The 27702-nt window shown below is 28.2% G+C and overlaps 1 protein-coding gene across 1 annotated transcript in view; it reads right to left on the bottom strand.

The window, feature by feature from the left end:
• The window catches only part of LOC129969648 (3-hydroxyanthranilate 3,4-dioxygenase-like), a 103826-nt gene extending 77491 nt beyond the window's left edge, over window positions 1-26335 (bottom strand). The window contains exons 1-2 of the mRNA XM_056084300.1: window positions 25954-26335; window positions 8286-8367 (exon numbers count right to left, since the gene is read on the bottom strand). Coding sequence (XP_055940275.1) covers window positions 8286-8367; window positions 25954-26036 — 165 coding nt within the window. The 5' untranslated portion in view covers window positions 26037-26335. The remainder of the gene's footprint in view (window positions 1-8285; window positions 8368-25953) is intronic.
• Window positions 26336-27702: the final 1367 nt, after the last annotated feature.

Consider the following 27702-nt stretch of genomic DNA (forward strand, 5'->3'; position numbering starts at 1 on the left):
AAAAAAAAAAAAAAAAGCGAGAAAACATTTTCTGTGCTGTTTTAAAATAGCTATATAATTAATTCAATATTTCAGTTTTATGTAAGGCATACATTGTTTATTATGCACATGATAATCATTCTAATCAGCAGCCGCAGCTAATTTGTAAAACTTTGTTAATTGTCTCATATATCACATAAAATAACTGTTTAGATGAAATTTTTAATTACATCTTGTGTAATTTGAAACATACTAATATTTTGAATAAAAAAGTACCACTATTTTACAATTAAAACTGATTGAGTTATGAAGTAAAAACGAGCGATTTTAGACTTCTCCATCTACCGTTTTGAAGAAAATACGCCAATAAGTGCTTGGAATTTCCCCAAAACATTGTCTAAAATAATGAAATTATTTATTGTTCTAAAATAATGATATTCAGATCTTTATAACTAGACCAGGTATAATTGCAGAAGATTGAAATGTTCAACTGTCAAGATAATTTCACTGAACATGATTTAGAGGATCGGAGGACTGTATAAAATTTAGGCTTCATAATTATCTTTAGAAGTACATTTAGTGACTGAAATAAAATAATATTTAAAGCCCTTAAATCTTTTTAAAGGTAAAACTGAATTTTATGATGAAACAGTTAAATGTTTATTGAATATTTCTTTGAAATATTGAATAAATTATTTTTAAAAAATTCCGAGTTATATATATATATATATATATATATATATATATATATATATATATATATAAGATTATAAGATTTACAATGTTGAAGGATTCGATTTTCTGTAGTCACATTTCTTGAAGTTTTATTTTTTCTATTTCAAATTCAAATTTTAATCTTGCGAGAACTGACAGCAATTAGAGATATACATAATGCAATGAATGAAATATCTTAAGGTTTCTATAATTATGAGTAATGTGACACTCGAAATTTAGAGCTTTAAAATATTATCCTCAAGGAGATATTAAGAGACTAAGCTTAACAAATATTTAGTTGGAAAGTTTAGATATCTGGAAAACCAGCTGGTCGTCAAAAACGGTTAGTATTAAAATAAAATGAAATGAAAATGAAAACATAAAAAATAATTAAGCGATGGAAAGCAGATTTTAAAAACTTCTAGCGTATTTAATTTTAAAAAAAAATAAATTTTAGGTTTATAAATCATTATTATAAATATTAAGGAATCATACTTTCAATTTATTTACAAAAATCACTACCAGATGGCGTTCTTCGAGCGAAATGTTTTAGTTACTATCGATTGATTGATACTTAATCTCTAAAATTATAAAATATTGTGTTAAATTCTAAATACAGACATTTACAAAATTTAAAAACTGTAGCATATAAAAGAGAGAGTAACAATCTTGATTACGAAATTCCACTTTTACCATCTTTTTACCTTTTTTCTTCTACTTGAGGACTTTTTTTTTTTTTTTTTTTTTGCATCTCTAAAAATAATTTTTACTTTTTTTTGCACTAAATAATAGATTAAATATGTTTTATTTGGTTTAATTTCTAATTAAAATACGAAGAAGGAAGAAAAAAATACGAAAGAGTAATTGAAAAAAATACGAAGAGTGAATAATTATGCATCGAATTACTTTTCGGAATGCAAAGAGTTAGAGATATAAAATGGAATAAAACAATATAGAGGAAGTGTGAGAACATAAAAATGTATGCAACTTCCTAAAGAATGAGCATACATTTAAATGATTTTATAAATAGAAACTGCATAAAAAATCAAGAATATTGAATGTAAAGAAAAATATTTTTGTCAAAAATCGACTATATTCCATTATAAATTCCATTTTTCCACCTAGATTCCATTTTAAAGATGATTCTGTTCATCACAAAATCTAAAGTTCAACACAGCCTATTCACTTTGTCACTAATCACTTTTTTGAAAATGTAAATATCAATAAAGCACAAATCCCTTAAAATTACTTTTCCATTTCCTATTTACAGACAGAGAACTTATATAACGAGTTATACCGAACTGATATGCATATCACGGCAAACATATGAATGTGCTTATGTTTTAAGCATATTCCATACATCCATATCGCTTCTCAAAGAGAGTTCGGAATATGATTTGTTAAATCACCGTCTCGAAGTGACTGATACATTAGTAAAACAGCATTAGTCGCGGAATTGGCAAATTATTCTAATGCCCATTAAACTCGAGAAGAGATTCCATTCCGCTTGATGCTTTACTTACGTGAAGCAGACGGATGTCTCAGAAATGAGTCAAGCTCAATTTGCGACTCAATTTTGATCGAATAGAAGTTTTACTATAGAGGTTCATACCTTTAACCTTTAAGATTTGTAATGATGTGCATTTACCTGAGCAGTGTCTTTTATTGATTTTTATTGCAACTTCTAGCGAATGTAGTGTCTTGATCTCTAGAATCAGTTGTTTTAATTCTCGTACTGGAAATTTTCAAGCATTAAAATATACATTATCTCAATTTCTAATAATATAGGATTCCCTGTTTTGATTAAAATCTCTAATAGGAGAATCACCAAATTATTAATTTTCTGAATTAGAAAATGAATTGGATTGATCGGATAAATGGTGATTATATCAGTTTCCGAAATTAAATTAACACTAAGTTTACTAAGGTGCCATTTTGACCACTCTGAGAAAACTTTTCGTTAATTTTCTTCAAGAAAATTATTGAAGTATTTTATGAGAATTTTTATTAACATTTATAAGACAGATAATAGCAAATATTATCTTTTTCTTTTTTTTAGTTTCATAGGAATGTATATAGTATACCTACTTTTACCGAAGGGGTCATTTTGACCATTCGAATAAATATTGTTGAAAATACATATATTTATATGTAAATATATAACGGCTTTATAGGGACGCACATAGATATAGGTATAAATATAGAAATAAGTATGTTGTGGTGAATAGCTTATAAGCCAATTAACAGCTACGCTACACGAGCAATTGCTTTTGTATTGTGGTCATGTTACTGGGCTGCGAACCACAAGGTCCCAGGTTCTACCCTCGCTCATTCCAATCCGCCACAATGTGTTAGTAAAATATATGTATATAAGAAGCAAGGAGACGAAGCCGAAAGCCAATTAGATAGAAGCTATTATAGGTTGTTAGTTAGAAGTCGTGCGAGTCAATATTTTGGTAGAAAATGATGGTAGAAGAATACATTAGAAAATAAACACTTTTTTTAGTAAATAAACACATAGGAACTGTCTTTTCATGACACTATACATCAACAAATATATTTAAAATAAAAAATAAAAAATCTACTTTAACTTCATAATAGATAGACCAATTTATATTTTTTCTAATTAAATACCGAAAGGGATCATTTTAACCCCTTTGGTAGAAATATGCCAACTCGTGGTAAACCTAGTGTTAATGGAGTCAAAAAACGAAGAAGAAAGGAAATATATTCAAAAATTATTTTACTTTTTCGCATATTATGCATGCAAAGAATAAAAAGAAAAAAAGTAAAGTATTGAAGTCTTCAAGACATTTTGGCGAATCCCCAAGTTTTAGATTTCGTTGAGGCAGAAAAATACATTTTTACAATTATGTCTGACTGTATGGCTATGACATAATGACACAAAAACACTTTAAGTTGGGGAGATGACATTTAGTATGTCTTTTTATGCTAAATTTATAGAATTTTATCAAATGTTGAATGAAATCCATTCCCAGGCAGTTTATCTGTCTCTCTGTCCAACAGCAAAATAACACAATAACTATAAGACATGAAGAGCCGAATGGATAAAGTCTGGCTCAGTGATCTAATGTCCAAAATGAAGAATTTGAACCAAACCTGGCAATGGCATGGTCGTCTTTTGGTCTGCGCATACTCTTGCATGTAAACTCAACAGGACAAGAATGCAAATAAATGAAATTAAGTATGTGGTCTTGTGACTTGAATCGTAATTCTGTAATTCTAATTTATCTCTCTGTCTAGGCACAAAAGACCAGATAACTATAAAACATAAAGAGCTAAATGTATGAAGTCTTGTTCGCAGATTTAACATTTAAAATTAAGAACCAAATATGAGCCAAATCTGGCAATATGATGAAATCTGTTAGTCTGTATGTACTCTTGCATGTAAACTCAATAACTGAAAACGCAATTTAGTATCCGATTTTCTGATTTTAATTGCAGTTCTGCATAAATTTTCGGTTTCAATCAGTCAAAGAAAAGGCTTCAAAAATATGCACTTGATCTCCTTCACTAAAATATGAATCACAAAACGCTCATATATCACATTTCGAAAACAGGAAAATGAGTTCTCATAATGTTAAAAGCCTCACCCACAGTGCATATTTCTTATTAGGCATAGAAATGGCATGCTACCATGGAAATAATATCCTTATTAAAGAATATGATAGAGTTTTCCGGGAGAGATCATATCCGCTGGTTAACCATGGGATTAGTCACATAATTATGCATTTATTAAATTAACATTAGGTTATTTATAGAGCAGAATCAGTCCATTCTTACGAGATATAGACGAAGAACTAATCCATTTTGGAATCCCAGATGATCTTTAATGAGAGAAAAATGTATGAAATCCCAGCGCGGTATAAGTTAATTGCAAGATAATTCACAAAACAAATTCATTTACTTTTAAAGCAATACAACGATTCAAATGGAATAGGAAGATCAATAGAATACAAATATTTATGTTTTATTCGATTCTGCATAATTCTACTCTATATCAGTGTAAAAAAATTTTTAGGTGAAAATATAAGCATAAGTTTTTTTCATAAAAATTATTAGAATTCTGAATACACAGTTCTTATTCAGAATAAAATAAAACTTTAGTATGGATTCCTGGTATTTATTTATTTGATACTGGATTCTGCGTGGAAGAAATGTTTATACAAGAGGAGTCATTCTCAGAGTGGATTCAATCAGGTTTAGAGCAAATCAATATTTCCGAAACGCAGTTCGGACATATTTTATGCAGAAAATACACATTATTTTTTTTTTCCTTCACAGGAAATGGAAGCAGCAGCAGGAGGAAGCTGAAGTGTATATATATTTGTTGTGGCTACTTGCTTCTGTCATGACATCTCATTTTTTTGGCTAATGGATGCATATTTCTAGCCAGAAACGTGAACTTTTTGAAGGATATGCAGTTTTTTTACATTAAGAACCATTTTCAGGAAGTATGTTATGGCTCTTCTTTGCCATTTGGGAGAAAAAGAGTGTGAAAAAGAGTGAAATATGGGGTAATGTAGAAGCTTTCGCACACAAAAAATCTATCTGCCAAAAATGGATATATAAATAGAAAAAAGAGTCTTGTTTGAGGAATCGCTATTTAGTATTATTTTCTTTTTTTTTCCTAGTAGCATTTTTATACAATATATAATAGATTACATAAAGTGTAACAAATTAATCCTGTCATATTTTTATTGTTTCTTCAACTCTGGGTTTTCAGCTAGACAGATTGGATAGCTGCCTGAAGCCGCAAGGCTGAAAGGTGGCCACAAGCACGCCGACGAAGTTATTTTGTATTTTTCTGAGTTGCCAAACAATAGAGTTATATCTACCAAAAATCTATATATAAATGGAAAAAAGAGTCTTGTTTGTGGAATCGTTATTTAGCATTATTTTCAATAAACATTTTCGCTTTGTAGCATTTTTATTCAATATAAAATGGAATACATAATGTGTAGTAAATTAATTCTGCCATATTTTTATACTTCCTTCAACTTCGGAATCCTTGATGGATATTCAGCTAGACAGGCTGGGTAGCTGCCAAAGATCAGCTTTCAACCACAAGTGGGCAAACAATAAAGTTATATCTACCGAAAATCGATATATAAACGAAAAAAAGCAGCCATGTTTGAGAAATCCTTATTTGGTATTATTTTTAATAAACTTTTATCTCCTGGCAGTAATTTTATACAATATACAATGAAATTCAAAAAGTGATTAAAATGAATTCTGCATATTTTTATATTTCCTTTAACTCTAAAATCATTGGTGGATTTCTAGCTATGTCGATTGGGCAGCTACCTAAGGACACTAGGCTAAAAGGGTGCGTGGATGAAAAAAATGTTACTTTTCTGATTTACAAAAGAAATATTTTTTTAAAAAAATACAAATTCTTTGAATGAGAAAATATTAAGATAATATTAAAAATGTATCAAGTAAAATTGGTCGGATTCCTATGTGTTTCATAACATTCACTCATTTATTAAATAATTTATATAATAGATAAACATCTGATTCAAAAATATTGCATACAAACGTGGATGCTGTGCTGTCTGGTGTTGTGGTAATAAAACCAGCGGGAGTGTCTCCCCGGTACTTTCTCGCATACTCGTTAATAAAGATTTTATCCAAGAGAACGTCCTGCATAGCAATGGCATACAATAGTTAAGAAATATTAATCTTTGGCATACATTTAACATTTTTACTGAATTTATTGTGTCATTCTTGGAGAGATTTTGGCGATTAAACCTTGGTATGTGATTAATGGCATCTAAAAACCGAATTTGGTTTTTAGAAGCATTTTTCCCATCCTATTGAAACAAAAATTCGACACAAAATTACACTTGTAGTCACAAAATTCCATACCAAATTTGATATATTTAAGTCACTGAGGTTTTGAGTTATCGTTTTTACATGTTTGTAAAATTACGGATAGACAGATGGCCAATCTCTTGTTGTGTTTGGCTCAAACTTTAATAGATATCTACACTATAGATGTTTATTTTGTATACCAACTTTAATCCATATAGTTGTCATCGTTTTGTAGTTATCATATTAACTTATATTCGAACTGCTGGACAGATAGACTTCTTAAGAACGGAATTTGCTCAAAATTTGACGGAAATCTACAAATTTCTTATAAATATCATTAACTAAATTTCATCCGTCTAGCTCAAATCGGTTTTGAGTTATCTTTGTCACAGACAATCATACGAACATTTTCTAAAAATGAGTTTTTCGAACTCAGAGTGGTTTAAAATGTGAAAATGTTTGACGATTACAATACTTTCTCCATACTAAGTATACGGGAAAATAATAAAAACAACTATTTTCACAAAGTTGATAAAATAAAAAAAAATCATTAACATGTTAAAAAAATGGGCTAAATATAAAGATAAATTGCTCATCTTATTGAGAAGCCACATAATGTACAAAACCTAGGGTCTCAAACTACATTAATCTGCCACTGTATTGAACAAAAATGAGGAGTCATGGTGACTCTCTTCTTAATATAAACCAAATTAATATTAACTAAAAGAAAGATGGTGGGGATAGAAGCATATATAAAGATTCATTATCTAACGTTTTTACTTTCATTAAAGTTTTCGACTGATTTAGAGACAATAAAATACTTAAAATATAATATAGATTAATCAAATATTTTTTGTGCTTGTTTTTTTTTAACTGGAGTAAACATTTGGAGTCATAATGACTCACTCCATTTCTCTTACGACTTAGCTACTTAACGCATATCTGTCTGTACTTCTTGTGAATTCTTTTTGTGTAGATTTCATTAAAAAATTACACTGTATAAGCAATAAAATGAACTGAAAATTTACATTGTATATGAATAAATTACAGGATTGGGAATATACAATATACCCGTAAAGTCAAATCAGGTTTTTGATTCCTACAGATCCCAAACAAACCATATGCAGCTGCAATATTTCCATTTCGTGAAAGAGCATGTGAAAAGTTTTCACTAAAAGCTCTAGTTTACCAGTTACTGTAATCCGATTTACTATGCCATAAATCTTTGATATTATAAAGAATTTCTAAATAACATGATGTTATACTTGATAAATTAATAATTACAGAATATGTCTGCAATTCGCCTATTTTGGTTCACCATATTTCTAAAACGAATTATTAATTTTTTTTAAAAATTAAATAACCATAAACAACTAGTCCGATCCACGTGAAGGCTCTCGGATTAATCTGAATGGCTAGACCGCTATGACAGTATTGGCAAGAACTAAGCCTAAATCCTCAGGGTCATCACCAGCCACTGTACAACTCCTCCCATAGGAGGCACGTCCCGTTATTGGTAGAGAATAGCTAACCCCATGCCATTTCTGAACCTATCAGGGTGCCGAGAACCAATCACCATTCCCGAAGTTTCTCACCCTCATGTTCGAGGTGCCCCTCTGTAGGATTTCAAAATAAGTAATTCAGTTCAAAAATTAAAATAATATTTTCAAACTTTTCTACACATACTTGTTTTATTAATCATAAATTTGAAATGAAATAAACCAGCAAAGCTGTTCAGTCAAATATGTATTTACCTCTTCTCCTTCTTCCATGTGAAAATCTTTCCTTGAATTGGGTCCTCCGACGAAGAACGCTTTCAACTGACCATCTTTATACCTAAATCATATTAAGAATTCTAAATAAAATGAAATTTATAATCTAATATTATTCAAAATAATCAAAAATTTATATTCAAATATTAATCATCTCTTCTAAATAAATGCGATAAAATAAATCTTGATACCCAGAAATAGGTAATGATAAAATATCTATATTTTTAATATTATTTATTGTCTACGAATTATTATTAAGAGTTGTTGCATTTTTAATTTTGTTAATTATTTAGCCTACGTTGTGTATTTTTGTGATTAAATTATCGTATAAATTCATGATATATATATTACATGCATTAATAATACTAAAAAGTGTTTTTTGTTTGTGTGTATTTTAAGTGTTAAGAAAAATACATTTGACAAATTAATATACTGCAATGTAAATTAATTTTTATTGTAGATTTTTTTTTAATTACTAAGTTCCTTAATTCTCGGTTATGATTTTTGAAAAATTTTAGTATTCCTTAAATGGCCATATAAATGCTTATATGGCATTATATTTAAAGCATTTACAATTAACAAGAAAATTATCAAGAACTTTATGTATAAAAATAATAACCAACTCTAACTGTAATTTATTTATTACAGTTTATATTTTTATAAATATGTTCATTTTCAGTTTATATTTTTTATTAATATGTTCATTTTCAGTTTATATTTTTTATTAATATGTTCATTTTATATGTTCATTATAATTTTAATTACATAAATCTCTTAAAATATTAAATCAGTACCATGATTAAACTTTAATAAGCTTGATATATAATATAAATATAAATAACTATTTTCAATAGGTGTATTTTCATATTGCATTTTCATATTCATATTGGTGTATTTTCATATTCAGGTCAGGTGTATTCATACACAAGTGTATTTCATCACAGGTGTATTTTCATATTCATATTGCAGTGACCTATTTTCAATAGGTCACTGCAATAGGTGTCATTTCATTGGCAAAAGAGATGCAGGTAAACAAAAAAATTCAAATAAACCTATTGATTTAAAAAAAAAAAGCTAGAAGATCAATCTAAATGTCTTCTGTTTTATACAAATTGTATGTTATTACTGAAAAGGCATTTCATTGAAATTATTTAAGTAAATTGGTTAATATAAACAGAATATTTATTATATATGGTGGGTATATCTTTTTTCATTTTATGAAATATTGAAAAATAATGTATTTAATTAAGCATGATATAATATATGAAATAATATTGTCAAAACAACTAATTTCATTTATGGAATTTTTTGAAAGATTCCTTAAAAATAAGACGAAATGAAAAACATATCTGGTAATAAATAATATAAATAAAACATTTTTACTGTTGGTTTATTAGTTTTAAACCTTTAATGTGAAATAATAAAATATTTAGTTTAGGTAAACAAACAATTCACTTTTGTGATATAATTTATCATTTGACTAAATTGCTGTATTCAGAAATATTATTGAAACAATTCTTCTAAAATTATTTAATCAATTATAAATAGCAAGGAAACAAATATTTGTATGTTTCCAAACAATAGCAATTATCGTCATTGCATTTAGAAAGTTTACTTCATTGTCATTTACATTTATTTTGGCCGGCGTCCTGGCATAGGGGTAGCGCGTCTTCCCCGTGATCTGGGCGTCCCGGGTTCGAGTCCCGGTTTGGGCATGGTTGTTCTTCTGTTGTTCTATCTGTGAGATGTGTGAATGTGCCCTCCTGTAAAAAGGGGTTGTGCAAGCGAATGAGTGATGCGTGAGTGGCAAAGTCGTACTCTTGGCCCTAGTTGGCGCTGCTATAAAAAATAAGAGACGTCCTCCTCAGGCTTAAATCGCTGTCTTCGTAACAGCGGGCTTGTCAGTGGCAAGTGCCATAAGAAACAAACAAACAACAAAACATTTATTTTGCTTTTAAAAAAGTATTTTAAAATTATTTCCACAGAATAATAAAAATAAAATGACAATAGAATTTGAATAATAAGAACTGTAGATTTTTACATCGTATCTTCACTAAATTACTAGGAATCTATTTTTGAAATTATTTATATGTTATTTCTTTTGCTAAACCAATTAATATTTCATAGTTCAAGTGTCATTCATAATATTTCTAAAACTTTTTTTGATATTCTGAAACTTTAAAAAATAGATTTATCTGTAGTATTTGGCTTTAAGAATGCCAAAAGATGGCTTTCAATCATCACTTTTGGAAACTTCTACCAGATTCCAAAAGGACGATGTAAACAAAAGCGATGAAGAAAAGTTTCCAAACTAAAGCAATCTGGTAAAACGGAGCGACTTTCTTCGACTTTCCCCTTCAATCTCCATTTTCCTCTCTTTAGATGTCGTCTTCCCAAAGGCCTGAAAACTTTTCAGGATAAATCGAGAAACAATGGAAATGACGAATGAGTAAGATTTCCTCCATTTAAAAGTCATATTGCTTTCTGGACGAATCGTTTGAATCTTTCAGTTTAAATAAAGTTGTTCAAATCGTATTTCATTTTAAATAAAGTTGTTCAAATCGTATTTCATTTGAATAAAATTTTCTTATACAGATGTATGGAAGAAATATGCAATTTCGTATATAATACTTTTTTTTATAAACTAACTTAAATTAAAGCAATTTTTGTAAGAAATTAACTTAATCAACAACGCGAATTCCTCGCTTCAATGTTGAAGTTTAAATACTTGCATTTATACCAAAATGTTAAATAATCTTTTAAACAGATTTAACTAGCTATGGAGAAAAAAAATAATTGTTAAGAAGAAGAGCTGTGAAACAGTTGCTAACGTATGTGATTACTTTCGGGAAGAATTTTTTTAAAAACGTTCGAACATAGTTATATGTTTGAATATTTGCATAAAAGAAATTGAAAAAACATCTATGAAACTGTCGTAATTAGGGTTGCGTGCATTTGTTGTGACTCCAATTATTGGGATGTTTTAGAAAAATAATTTTATTTACATTTTAACTAAAGAAATTAAACATAAAATTTTGCTACGAGCTTCACCGCGGTAGTAAGCGGGAGAGTTCCGAAGTGAAGGTGAGAGAATAGCTTTTTTAGAAGTATACCCGGATGATGAGCGGAGCGGGAATTGCATCACACGCAGCCTCGACGGAGCATGTAGTTTACAGATATCTGATATGATTTATGATAGATATGTATGATTTAGAATAGGTTTATATGATCTATGATAGGCATTCACTATAAAATCAAAATAAAGCAATTAAATGGCAAAGAGTTTTCTTAAATGGAAAAAAGTTTTTTATTTGGTAAAAAGAGGATAAATCAAAAACTCTTTTAGCTTAGAGGTTTATAAAATGATTTGCTTAAAGTTTTGAAAATAGTTTTAAACAATTATCTAGTTCCGGAACTAAAGAAATAACCTGTATTTCTGTCAATCTTTTAAATATTGGGATTCGACATAAGTAACACGAAATATTCAATTTTTTTCACATACTGATGATATAAACCAACTAGAAAACATTTTTAAATGAATAGATTACTTATTTTCTGGTTCAGGAATCCCAGAACATAGTGAGAAATTATTATAACAAATCTGAAAAAAAATATGCATTATATTTTAATTTATGAGGTTTTTCGTAAGAAAATGTTACCAAAGATTACAATTTGAAAAAAGAAAATGCATCTAGAGATGTAAAACAGCTAACTGTACATACAGACATAAAAATCAGTGTATCTTACATAAAAAAAAGTTAAGAACTAAAATTCTAATGGTTTTATGAAGAAACCTTTTCAAACATTAAGAATATAAAATAAGAAATTTCAAATTTTGCCAAAAATCTACTTTTTAATGTAGTCACCAAACTTAAAACCAACAAATAATTTTGAATAATTTTGAAGATGTATAATATTTTTCTTCCATTACGAATATAATTTTCAATTACTGAATCTATTTGTTAATTTTTAAGTAAATTAGAATAATAAATACCAAAATGAAATAAATAAAAAAAAAGTGACTCGCTAAAAGAGCGATGCTTCGCTGAATGAATGGTGAGAAAACACCGTTGCATCACATGTTGAATCAGTCAATATTGAGATATTGTTTCAAGAAAGTCTTTATAGCTATAAGGAAGAAGTTTTGACCGGATGTCATTGTCGTTTTTGACCGGATGTTTGCAGGGCAAGTGCCTAAAATTTTGTCTCTGGCTAGGATTATAATTCAGTTGGGGCTAGAGGTAGATAGCCCCAACATCGCTAATCTGGTGGAAAAGAACAAACATAAACTACCGAAGCACTTAAGGAGCTGCATTCTGTGTCACAATAAAATAGTATGGAGGTGATCAGATCAGAAGAGAAACAGAACAATAAACTTCCAGAGAAATCATAGATACTGAAAGAGTGAGAAATGATTGCATCGTATGCTAATAAGCATAACTCTGACAAGGCAGTAGCTATGCACACTACAAATTCATTTAACGATAAGGGTATGTCTCATTTTCACCAAATTTAATTTGGGAACGTACGCAAAGACAAATGTATTTAAACAATTTTCTTGTAAAAAATAATATGCATTATAAATAATTTTATAGATAATTGAAATCTCATGTTACTCGTTTATCGAATTTTTTTTTCATTAGAGGTAAAATGTGGGAGCGAATTGCGCTCGTTAAACTAGTTCCACTGTACTTTCTATTCATGTATTTTTCTTCTTGATTAAAAAAAATGGCAATTAAAGAAATTAATAACAGAAAAAATTATTTATTTTAATAAAAGTGTGATAATGATTCAGTTTATTCAAAGTAATGAAATTGCCATTTATCAAAAAATATGAATTAATACTACATGGATGGAGAAGAGATTTATTTTTTATTTTACTTTCACCAGTTTTATTAAAATATTCAATAATAAAAAGTGGACGGTCTATTTATTATAGCATTGAAGAATACTTTTAAAAACGAAGAAATACCAAAATAAATTGAAATAAACTCTATATACTATCAATTTACTATAATCTATCCATTTTAAAAGAAATGGCTAAATGACTTTTAGAAATAGTATTAATAAATAACGTAATCGATAGTTTTCTTCTAAATCTATTTTTTAAAGAAAGCTATGAATAAAAAATATATAAAAAATAATGGTTATTTCAAAAAGTCACGAAATGCATGCATCATTTGTTTAATCTTACTCAAAAGATATTTTCTAAAACATTAACTACGTTTTAAATAAAAGAAGATTTTAAAAACAAAATAAATGTAAGCTGATGAGAAGAATATGGCATTTTTTGCCAGAAGTGCGTTCAAATCCAAAACTAATATTGTATACAAAGAAGAAAATAATAGTAAAAGTCATTATAAAAAAACTAATAAAAGCTATAATTTTAATTCTATTAATATTAGAAACGGAAATCTATGCGTGGATTTTGAAATATCAATATGAAATTAATATATTTTGGATTCCGAAACTAAGCAAAAATATTTCTTCCAAATTTTAATATCAATTTTCAATTATATATATATATTAAAAAAAAAAGAAAACAGATTGTTAATGTATTTTCTTAAGCATCACCAAATTCTATACATTTAAAATATGAAAGCGATATATTTCTTTTATTTAGATGGACATAAATTAATTTTTCAATGTTATTAGCACATATTCTGAGCAATGATTTTTTTTGCGGAAATATTTTAAATCTTCGTTATATGTGTAAAGAAAGGGTGGACAAAGGTGAAAAATTTCATATATTCGTCTTGGATAAAAAAAAAAAGGATCCCCACCCTAGAGTTGTTTGCTGGGCTCGAAAGGAATGCGGAAAGAATTACCACAAAGTAAACGAAATCATCAATCAAAAGAAATTACCACAAAGTAATTTGATTGTTCATGTAGGATAAAGATCGTTTAATTTAGCATAGTTTTAATAAATTGTGCTAAATCAAACAGTCTTTACGTTAAAAAAAAAAAAAAAAAAAAAAAAAAAAACTTTATACTCCGGTTACCAACAATGGAAGAACATCAGAAAACAAAATATTTTTAGTAAGAATAAAAACAATTTGAATTTCATTACTCATAGAGACAAACAGTTTCAAATAACAGAAACAGTCACTATTCATCACGCGTGATAGATGTCGTCATGCATTATCAAACTTAAAAATGTAATTTACTTTTAGTATTCAGATTGCGAAAGGCATATCCTTACTCCTTATTGCTTTAAACTTAATCGTTAATAAATAAATATATTTTAGTACAGAAATCTACTATTGAGTTAATAATTAAGCTCTCGAGAATAATATATTACTAATTCCTCTCGCGGATTTTTCACTCCTAAGTAGTTTGCACATTATTATAAAACCACTCTTTTAATAAATTTCTGCTTGATATTTACACCTGTAATGTCTTTTTTCTATTTATAACATTTTTGTAAATATTGAACTGAAATTGGAGACAAGTAATGACGATTTTAGTGCCAAGATTATTTATTGGTACATTTCTCTAATGGGACGCAAAACGTATCACATAAAAATATACGAAATATATCAGATCATCTTCTTTTATCGCCCCTTTTGACCCTCTTGTTTCTGCCCAACTATTACTTTCCTCTCTCCTTGGCAATTAATTTTCTTCGCCAGGTTTCGAGAAGAGTCGCCATATTATTTGGCACCTTATAATAACATATCGTGAAATTAGGTTAACTGTTTGAACTTAGTAATACTTGAGAGTGTATATACATTTATTTATTTATTTTGATTCATGACAGCGAGGCATCTACGTTTATGCATACTACTATGAAAGCAGATACAGCGCAAATAAATATTAAATGTTGATGAAATGGATTAGGAACCTTACAAATTATACTAGACAAAGTATTAACACTACCCTAATATTGTAAAATTTATAGGAATTGCAATTTCTGCAAATTTACTTATTCGATAACTTGTCTAATAATGTCATTTCAATCGTCTTACCTACGTTTCTCAGCACAGATGCCTTGGCAACAGTTAAATCGGAAATGTGTGCCAATAATTGCACCACTAATGCATCATGTAATGCTACTTGGATCAAATAAACTGCATATGTGACACATTAACAAACATGCTCTAAAGTCATATAAAGTGACATAAGATTCAATAAGTTAGAACATTAAATCGAAATTAGATAGAAAATTTTAATTTCAAAAAAGGATTTGAATTTCTTCATTTTCATATATTCCACAGAAACCAATTTTTAAAATTATTAAGTTAATCTTAATTACATTATTCCAAACTAAAGAGAATATATTTTATTTTACAGGTGAAGTGCAGATGTCTCAATCAAATGGCAAAAAAAAAAGAGGAAAGACAGAGCAATAAAAAATTGCAGAACTGCAGAAACACAAATTGTTCTTATTAAATAATATAGGACGAATAACGAATATAGGATCATTCTTATGAAAGCATAGAATAAAATCGAAGCTATTTTCTAAAATAATAACTTATCTTTCAAACTCTTTTTTAAAAGAAAATTGTAGGTGATAAAAATGTCAAAAAACGGTAATGCGAGCGAGCACATCCTTAAAAAGTCGAGTTAATTGACAAGCTGACTTAAGCAGCGGTCAGAAACTGAAGACGACTATATTTCTGTACTACCTTTAAAGTTCTATGATACTTTAATTATGGTTCTAGAAGTTAAGCTCTAAGAATTAACTTCAGAATCGATAAAAAGCAAATAACCTGGTGAACAAAATCCACTGTAAAAGAACAGAAAATTGTTTGAAGTTTAGTGCAAGCTTTCAAAACGAATGTTATATTTAAGAAAAGAAAATCAAAATGAAAAATAATTAATTATTTACATATCGACGGTAATTCGATCGTACGAGATATAGGGTAAACAGAAAAATAATTTGTTTGTAATCGAAAAAGATTTCTCTCGAAAAATTGAATCATATCGGTAACACGAAATGACAATTTAACTAAAAACCATGATATAGCACCAATATATATGCTAATACATGAATATTCCTAATGAAACCAAATGAAACGGCGTGGTCTCTCTAAAACTTTCCTGCATACTCTCAAATAAAGGTATTATTCTAGAGGCATTATTAAAGGTGTTATTGCATGGCACTGCGCACAACAGTTTCGAAATATTAACATTTGTTGTAAATTCAGCAATATTACTTAATCTATCATTTAATGATCGGCGATTTTTTGGTGATAAATCTATGGCATGCGGATTCAAAATATTTGAAAATTGAATTTGGGTTTTAGGCGCGTTCTTTCCAAACGATTGAAACAAACATTTGACACGAAATTTCATTTTTGGTCACACAATCCGAAAGCAAGTTGGATGCGTTGAAGTCATCGCAGCTATCAAGTTTGCATGTTTTGAAAGTACACACTAACAGGCGGTCAATCTCTTGATGGATTTGGCTGAAACTTTGTCAGGTGTTCTTGCCATAGATGTTAAATCGGTGTACCAAATTTTATCTATTTAGCTCCCTCCGTTTTGCAGCTATCCACATATATTCAAGCAGCCAGGCATACAGACTTCTTCTGAATAGATTTTGCTTGAAATGTTATGGAAATATACAAATATGGTGTAAAGAACTGGTACCAAATTCCATCCATCTAGCTCAAAGCGCTTTCGAGTTTTCTTTATCACAGATAGATAGACATTTTCTAAAAACATGTTTTTTTGGACTAAGGGATCGTAGAGATTTGTCAAAATATTGAGTTCGAATTCTTTTTGAAGATTATAGAACTTCCTTTATACTTCGTATAAAAAAAATAAAAGGCATTCGAAGTTGAGAGGAATAAATCAACCTTTCTTCTTTGAAGATTAATAAAATAAATATTACTTCCTCAAATGGCAAAGCAAAGTGACCTTCGAAACACAAGCGAATGCTTGAGTACACATATTTATTATTCTCTATTTGCGAATTTTGATACTAAAAATAAATAAGATATTTGTTCAATTTTTTTTGACACTGGTCACCCGACAACCAATTAAGAATGTTAGTTTGTTTTCACATCTAAATAAAACTACACATTCTATAAAAATAATCGTTACAGATGGACAAAACTATTTCATAACAAGGTATTAGTACACTATGTTTCCAATACAAAGTAGAAAACGACATTTATGAAATAGGCTTACAAAATACATATTACTTGACGTAATCACCGAAAAGTCATTAATTTCATTCGTGTGAATTAATATCACACATTAATTAAATCAATGTGTGATATTTTGCAACTGAAAGGGATATCCATAAATGGCTAATACGAGCCGCTTATAGACCATACGGAAAAATCTGAATGACGGAAGGTCGCGACAGCATTGGCGGAAACTAAGGTTGAGTCTCATCATCGGCCACTGTACAACCCCACTCGTAGGAGTTACGTTCCGTCTTCGATAGGAAGTAACTGACCCCTCATCATTTCTGTTACCCCCAAGAATGTGAGAAACAATCAACATTCTGGAAACTTCTCAACTCCATGTCTAAAGTATTCCGCGAATGGGTACTGGTAGAAAATTCGATTGTAAATGAGAGGATTGTCGATTTGCAGGGAAATTTATTGGAGTTCTTGAACTCGAAGGTCTTCCTCTCCGGGCGTTGCAGTTGAACGGGCTAATGAAATTATCCAGTAAGTGATTGTGCATAGAAATTTTAAGTATGGTTGGCATTTATGATTTACTTAAAAAATGAGTAAAATAAGTACATAAAAGTTATTTTGGCAAAATTTGGTCCGAAGTTGAGTTAATGTGGTAAATTTTTTCGACATATTTTAATACATAAAAGATGACAAGGTCTTCTGAAATTCTTTGGGAATATGGGTAGTAAAATTCTATTACCTTAACAGAGATATTGGTCTTTTCGTATTTTGCCTGGCCGAATGTCCATATTTATGAGAACAAGACAACTAAAAAAGCCAACAAATCAAGTATATCATATTAATTGTATCTAGCAAGTAATTCTTAAGCCTAAAATGCACATCAAATTTCCAATTACATTCAGCGATGAGAAAAAAAAGCACTTTTCTAAAAGTGTATTCCGTTTCTTTAATATGCCATGAGAACGGTCGAAGATAAAAAATTTTAAACATATTTGTTTCTGTTAACATTAAATAAAGATATATACACACCTTTAATTACTACTATTACTATTCTAAGAACTGTCGTTTGAATTCAAAGAAAATGAAGCATAAATTACCTAAAATGTGTTATTCAGTTATTTCAAAGAATTGCAGTTTAGTTCATAAAATACTTGATCATATAAATAACAAACTCTTTAAAATAACAAACTTTAAGCTTTCCCGATAATATATACATTTCTGTTTAGTATAATTTTATTCAAACTTATTTCCATTCGGATTATTTAACATACTTGAAAAATATTTCTATGAAAACCTTAGTGAATACGGATAAAATAAATTTACAATAAATTTCAGAAGTAAGCAAAGATATAGTCGGTAAACTTTTGGTGAATTTATGTGAAATATTTTTTTTTAATCAGCACTCGCCGATCTTACAAGAAAACAACATAAGTATGAAATAAAAAAAAATGGCAAATACCAGTGGAAAAATTAACTTTTGAAATTTTTCAGATGAATTGTAACAGCACCAATCGAGACCACTTAATTAAATAACTCACTAATAAAATTTTTTTAGAACTTATTATAAGAAGTATCATTATGTGTGTAACACATTTTTCTTCTTTCCCTTTTTCAATTTGGTTTTCATGGAATAAAATTGTTACATGCCAATGATTTTATTTATCTTTATAATTATTAATATTACTAATTGTGATATAAAATGATAAAGTAAATGGTCCTCGTTCTGTTCAACAATGCTTTTTAATAAGTTTATATTACCACAGCATCGCGTTCTTCTGCAGAATAATCAAATGCGTTAACGAGTCTGTTTCAGATGTCAAGACTTCCTTTCGAAGGTCATTCCGTAATCACTTTAACATCAAAAGAAGACTTCCGCTACAACTACACAGCTACAAGGAAACATAAAAAGTCTCGAAACAATATATTAGTAGGCATTTTCATTCCAAATAGTTGATTTAAATATTTTTTCAACCTAGGCACTGCACAATATGGGCTTTTGTTTAATTAAATCATGAATTTCATTTCACATTTTAATTCATTATTAACTTAATGAGCTTGTTGAGGGTTTATTTTGTTTCTGTTTTAATAAAGTATTTTTGTAATAGTATATATGTTTTTATTTATTAATTTTTTAATATTTATATTATGGAAAAAAATGACTAAAGTAATAAAATTCTGGAAAAATAAGTCATTGTTATTTCATAAAATATTTTCTTGCATACAAATGAATTTCATTAGTATGATAAATGACAAAAAAAAAAATAGAATTCCTAGAAATATAACATTTAAAAATTATTATTTTACAGAAATTGTCACTTTGAAATATAACATTATCAATTAACCAAATGCACTATCAAAATATTCTAAGATGCGAGTGTCAAACTATCCCGCTGTCATTCGCAGCGAGGCCACATAAGATATTCGATATCTTATAGAAACAAACCAGAAAAAGATTTATATCTTCAAAATGAATAAATTAGGACCTGTAAGACTGTAAACGATCTCCAGCAAACTATCTCAGTCGATGGATAGGGAATCTCATATTTGTTTCCGTGATAATTACCTACTATAATAGACAATATTGTGATAAAAACATTTCAACGCGCATGACTTAGTAATTAATTATATTATTGCATAATTATCAAATTTATTTTACTTAAGCTTTTTCGTTTATGAAGAATAATACATAAAATAAATAGTAATGGTAAAAAAATTTGGTCTCAAAACTTTTGTGACGTTTTAAACGTTTATGTATTTTAAAACTTTTTTTTAAATTTTGTCTCAATGAATCAGTATAAGCTAATTCAACTGAACAGTGGTTACCAGTAGATATTTGGCAGGGAAATACTATTATGGAGCCATAGACATATTTTTGGAATTATGTCTACGAATACCTCAGAAACTCTTTGAGACTGATTGAGGAAATTTTAAATATGTTTTAATACTAAATTTGTAGATTTCTATAAAATTTAGAATGAGATAAATCCAGAAGTCTGTGTGTCCGATTATCCGAATGCCAATACCCTCGGGGGGGGGCACCTCGAAATGAGGATGAGATGCTTCCGGCATGGTGGTTGGATCTCGCCACCCTGGAGGGTACACTAATAGGTGGGGGATCTGGCTCCTCCCATCGATGACGGGACGTACTTCCTTCGGGGAGGGTTGTACCGTGGCCGGTGACGGCCCTTAGGACTCAACTACAGTTCCCGCCAATTGCTGTTGCGGCGGTCCGGTCATTCAGTTTTATGGTTTAAATCCGTGTGCCTTAGGGCGGGTCGGAGAGTTAGATGGTTGACTTATCCGAATGCCAATTGCAAAAACGAAAAGAGCTTGACAGATAAAATTTAGTACACAGATGTACACCCCATAATGTATGTTTTTATCAAATTTGGAACCAAATCCTTCCAAGATTCATAATGGGTCGATCTATAGTTTTGTAAACACTATCTTTCAAAAACATAATAACTTAATTATAAGTTATAATAAGCTAAATAAGTACATGAAATTTAATGTATAATGTTGAGACTGCATTCATAATTCTGTATTAAATTTTAATTTCGATCGGTCGTAAAAAATGAGTTCAAAACACATTATCGATTTTTTTGGTATTTATATAATTAATGTATTAACCGAATTCCAGGAATTAATCGCCAGATAGGTTTTTTGAAGGTTATGTTTGGTACTTGTTTGCGCTTAATAATATACAAATATTACTTTTTTTGTAATCCTCTGAAGCACGCAATCCTCAAATGCCAGAGCATTTATGACTTTTCTCTGAATTTATATGGAAGTGAGAAAAGGAACAGTGCATTTATTAGAGCATGCAAGAAAGTTTCGAGGAAAATACACCTGATTCTTGAAATAATATTTTATTTTGGACATGCGAAGAAACAATGAAAAAAAACAATATTATGGTGTTTTTTTATCTACATGTTGTCATATACTTTACATTTATAATACAAATATTTAACAAGTACATTTAATTGTCTACACATTATCAATGACATCAAAAAAATATCTCATATAATCAATGTATAGTAATCAATGTATAGTATTTTCATTGAAAATACTAATACATGTATTTGAATGATACTGATTTATTACAGTTATAATGCAAAACATTTTTTAAATAAAATTATTTGGAAATCAACGACAAAATGGCGCTATTTCGACGAGAATCATTCATTACATAACTATTTATATTTTAAGATGATGTAAGAAGTATTTTTTATAAATTTTAAAAGTTATTACAGTAAAATATCTAAATTACAAAATTCTTAAATTTTAATTCTTAAACTAGTGAATTAAATTCTTAAACTAGTGAAAAATTGTTTCACTACAAATTTTATTTAATTTTCTTCAAGAATAAATTAGTATTTAAACTAATAATTAATTAATAAATTTAGCATAATGCATTTCCTATGTTAACCAAGTATTTAACATCAAAAATTTTCTTTTTATATATAAAAAAAGTTTGATAATTTATGAAGGAATTATATTAGAAAATTTACAGTTCTTTTGAATAGAGAATAAATTTTGTATCTAAATTTTATTCATTTTAAAATTTTGTATTTTCTAAGTTTTTTTTTCTTTCCGTTCTTTTATACCAGAATGAGCTTAAAATGAGTTTCAGATGAGAAAATAATACCTAGGCAAAAGCTGCAAAAATATTCAAGATTTTTCACGAAAGGAAAATATTGTATTTAGAATTTTTTTGCAAGATAATGTTAGCTTAACAGAAACGACTCATTAAGATAGATGAATGCGCATTTTTAGAATCATCTTATCTACCCATAAGAAATAAGATAGGTATCAGATGGTTTTTAAGTGAATTTATCGTACCTTTTTGAGTAATGATGTCTAGGTTTGTTAAGTTTCTTCACTTATCAGGAAAAGATCGAGTATTTCTAGATTATATGAATGTTTTTGGATAAGAGATTTATCAATGAGAAAAATATTTTTTTTTCTTACTATACAAATATAAGGTAAATTCGATTGTTAGCAACTTGATGTTTAGAAATTTCAAAAAAGTATTTTATCTAATTCAATTATTTAAGAATTTTTTAAAATTGAATTAGGAAGTTAATTAATTTTTATCAGGCATAGACAGCATTTATCACACAGCAGTTTTTAAATATTTGCTACTTATATTATTAATATATCGTAAAACAATGAATTATTTTGAAATTTAACAAATGAGTTGTTCACCAATGAAGAGTATTTTTTTTCCAATTTTTCTTGGATATGAAAATTTAAAAAAAAATCGTAATAAAGATGAGCTCAGTAAGTTCTTTAGTATGTAAATTTACACAAGCTCAGTAAATTTAAGCAATTCAGTATTTTTAAGCTCAGTAAATTTACACAATTTTGTAATTCCAAAATATTCCACGTTTGATTTTGATCTTGATTGTTTCGTTCAAAAATTGTTTTTACTTATGAGGTCTTAAATAATAGAATGATTGGGCTTTGAAATTAATCCATGGATTTTAGATTTCTAAAAATAGAACATTTCCATTAACTTTTATTCTATGATATCAAAAATGTATTGCATTTTTCAAAAATGTCAAGTTTCCAGCGAAGAGTGATATTTTAGACAATTTTTAACCATTAAAAAAACACATATCATAAGTTTTATCTATGTTTCACCATCAGAATATGTGCATGTTAATTAAAAAATAAAAAAAAGATACATAAGGATGAAATTCAACAAAAGAACATTTGAACAAAATAATGGATTGATATCAAATTTTGAACAAAATAATGGACTGATATCAAATTTTGAACAAAATAATGGATTATTATCAAATTTTGAACAAAATAATGGATTAATATCAAATTTTGAACAAAATTCACCAGCAAATACAAAACAATTTCTCAATATATTAATTTCATTATTTTAACATTAAACATGAAATGTACTATATTAATCAAAAAATTGTTGAAAGGAAAATACCTTCCGAATTATTCGAAAATATAATACATTTTTAGAATTATTATAAAAGATTCAACCGTTATATTAAAGACGACGTCGTTAGTATGATATATATTTATTCTTCGCAATAAGTAGACGAAGCATTTAAGTAGTTTTAGAATAACAACAGAACAAGGTGATGTTACTCAAGCTAAAAGTAATTATGCATAATTGTTTTCTTGCTTGCTTGCCGCAACATTCTCTCCACCCTGGTCAACCTCCAGGATTATGACCAGTTGAATGGGACGGAATTGTTTGCTTGCCGCAATACGCTCTTTGCCACTCAAGTCCAAGTAAAGTAATTATTACAATTTTATCTACTTTATTTACGTTATCTATCTAATTTTTATTTTCCCCTTTTGCACGTGAGAAAATTTTATAAACTTTTAATCGTATGAATATTGTCATAACTATAATTTAAAACGAATTTTCATTAAAAAAAAAGAATATAAATGAAAAAAAATGACATGACCTTCGACCTACCATAAGGCATACGGAAAATTTATTTCTTGGGCAAATCTAGAAATAGTATCAAAAGACTTAAAGATATAAAGAAGTTGTATAGAAAGGTATATAGCAGTTATCGGTATAGAAACTTTACAGTACAGTAGCTAAAATGCCAACATTATTCAGTCATCCGAAGATAAGATATTTTATTATGCCTTTACTAGATTCTCATGGATGATAATCCAAAATAATTTATTGATAATTAAAAACAATATATATAATTAATTATCAATATTTTTATCACACTTTATAAATTATATGTATTTTAGATGTATGTAAAATAAATCCATGCGAGAATTCTCTCGATTTATTTTTATTCAGAATGATTAATGTACAAAGCATAAAAAGTAAATCAAAAGCAATTTCCTTTTCCTATTCACCAAATGAATAGTATTAAGTAATAAGAATAATTTTTTCTAAAACAAAAATTAATTTCAACCATTTACTTTGTTAAAATGGTTTTAAAGTGTATTTTAAACATTAAGAGAAAAATAAATGAAAATTAAAATTTCATTCTATTTTTCATAAAATAAATTTATTAAACTATCGGTGCAAAGTAATATAAGAATTTTTTTTACATATATATAATTAAAGATTAATAAAATATAGCAAACTAGTCGAAAAATAAGAGTAGTATTGATATTCTTACTTGTCTTTAAATAAATAAACAGTGAAAGTAATAAAATTTCAAAATGATGGCAATTTGAGTTCAAAAGGAAGCTAATGTTTGGTATATATCAGTTAAAATCTGATTAGGCTTTCTCGTGCACATATTGACGTGGAAGACAAAACAAAAATAAACTATGGAATAGGATTGGTTAGAAGAACGAAAATAAAATATTAGTTATTCTCAAATGAGAATACTGTGCATCTGGTATTAGCCCCTTTGATGTTTATAAGATTTATCCCTAAAATTTTCGCTGCGCATTATATTGAATCTGTTGCAGCGAACAGAATATTTTCACAGTGATAAATGAAAGGAGCTGTACTATGATTTCATTTTCTTGTAAACTATCGATTTCATTAGACAATGAAGTCATATACGTTAAGAAACACCAGGACAAATTATGCTTTGTAACGACATTTAGGCAATGGAAACTTCTTGATCTCGCTATATTCGAATAGATTTTAATTTTAAAATCTATTCAAAGTTATATAATTTTAAGAAACAAACATTGAGTTAAATTGAAATAACAAATCGTTACATAGCGGGTCATCTTTAATAGCGATGATAAAAAAAATTAAAATCTAAAAACAATTTTAAACAAATTGGTAAAAATTAGAAATTTTGTAGCACATAATAAGATGCAAAGTATGATAAATGCAAAAATTTAGACCGCTTTTATACTTTTAGAAACATAATAAAATCTTAAAATTAAATAATTCTGAATTCTAGACGATAATTCTAATTAGCATTAGAATTATTACTAATTATTACTTAATTAGAATTAATTCTAATTAATTCTAATTAGAATATTCTGAAGAAATGGTCCTTGGATAAAATGTTAAAGATTCACAACTAGATTATCCTGGAGATATTTTAAAATAAATCTCGAGACCTCGGGGTTTCCCCTGGCAAATGGCTATTTATTATTTCAAAACCTGTTCTTGAGAATCACCTGTTTATGTATATAGAATTAAATGGAAAACTGTCTGTTCGCCCATCGTCTCCTCTGTTCATTTTTCTGTTCTTCATTCATCATGCGACTGTTCATCATCAGATTCTTATCTTTATCCTTATAACTACTATGAAGAACTAATGCATGACTCTAGGAAGCATGTAAATAATGCCAAAAACCGAAAACGTGACCTTTGTAATGCAAAAAAACCTTTGCAGACTTTCTGTTTGGTGGGAAGAATACGTAAACAAGTCACAAACTGTCAGTAAGTTTATACTATGTAGAATTATGTAATAATTTATAGAGTTTGTCACATGAACACTTAAATATTATTGCTTTCAATAAAGAACTTCAGAAATTAAAAATCAATATTTTATAGCATGGGTCATGGAAAAAAAAAGATTTTTCATTTTAAACAACAGTTTATACTGAGATAATAATAAACTTATACTTACATTAACTTATTGCAGATAGGAGGCACGAAAAACTTCTTATTCTCTTCCAGCCACTTATTAATATCATATTGTATAGGATCCATAATCTACAGATTAGTTGCAAAGCAGAAACTACATGTAATTAAATCCGCAACAGCACGTCAATTTTGGCAGCACAAATCGTAAGACACATAAATGCTGCAACAGAAAAATGCTTCCACGATCCTTTGCTTAGTGATGTCATCTATCCAGGCAGCATGATAAGTTTATACGCAACATCTGCTATCAGAGTATTTCGCAGGACTTATCGCTATCCGAAGTGATGAATGAAACAACTTAGGCAGTTTCTGTCAGTCGCGCTTATCGTAGGAAGTAATCTTTCCTTCGGACGAAACAAGATGACCTGAAGAGAAAAAAAGGTGAAAGGTTTAGTGATGGAAATAAGGTCGAAAATTCTTTAACAAATGAGGAAGTTGTTGAGGCGCCCACATGGTGATTCTTAACAACGTATTGAAGTTCACGAATTCGAGCTTTTCCATTAGAGATATGCGGGATTTATTATTTTGTATGATTTTTTTATTGTCCATTAACATTTTACTTATGACAGCAGTAATTTAAAAGTGAGCGATTATGTCTTTACTTATCTCTTTATGATTTTTTTTCAAATTAATATTGAACGGTTTTATAACGGTTTTTTGCAGGTTGCAGGTAACGGTTTTTTGCAGCATAAACCGTAAGACACATAAATGCTGCAACAGAAAAATGCTTCCACGACCTCTGTACATTTGTACATCTGTATAGTACATTTCTGATTTGAAACATGGAAATTCATTATTATAAACATTTTAAAGCAGCACTGATGAATAAGTTTTTTAAATATATAAAAATAATTAAAAAAAATTAAAACATGCTTAACTTTCTGTAAAGTACATTTTGGAAAAAAATATGCAAATCCAAATCAAATCTTGAGATCCGGGACTGGTGAAATAAACATTTTTAAGTAAATAAGTAATTTATTTACATATTTATTTATTTACATTTTTTAATTAGTATTTTAATTTTTATTAGTATTGAAAATTTTTATTCAATGCTTAGATTTTTTTACTAGTGATATTCTTTTTGGCTTAATTCTTAAATTTAACCTCAGCATTGATATTCTTTTTGGCTTAATTCTTAGATTTAACCTCAGCATTGATATTCTTTTTGACTTAATTCTTAGATTTAACCTCAGCATTGATATTCGTTTTGACTTAATTCTTAGATTTAACCTCAGCATTGATATTCTTTTTGACTTAATTCTTAGATTTAACCTCAGCATTTCGCCCTTTTTATGTGACATATCCAAATTTTTTAATCAAGAAATTATTTTCTATTGAAAGTGCTTTGATGAAAGCTTGCATTTTTAAAATATTCCTATAATTAATATTTCCTATTATTTTATTAAAGGTATAAAACTATGATTATTAATATTATTATAATGAATCATATTATTGATTGTTTCAGAAATTATCTGTCAAATAAAGACTTTCATAAAGAATCAAAACAAGATAAAAATTAATTTCATCAATCTCTGAGAATAATATAATGTTGCATTATAAAAAACGACACACAGCCATTGAAAATATTTGAATTTTTATACACCAGAATTTCAACAAAAAACTCATTATAGTATTCTCTTTTCACAAACAATAAATAATATATTTAATTAATAAATATTTTTTCAACTGTTTTTATATCCATGAATTTTTTTTATATTCTTATCTGTGAAAA

This window comes from Argiope bruennichi, chromosome 5, assembly GCF_947563725.1.
Source record: "Argiope bruennichi chromosome 5, qqArgBrue1.1, whole genome shotgun sequence".
NCBI classification, from domain to species: Eukaryota; Metazoa; Arthropoda; class Arachnida; order Araneae; family Araneidae; genus Argiope; species Argiope bruennichi.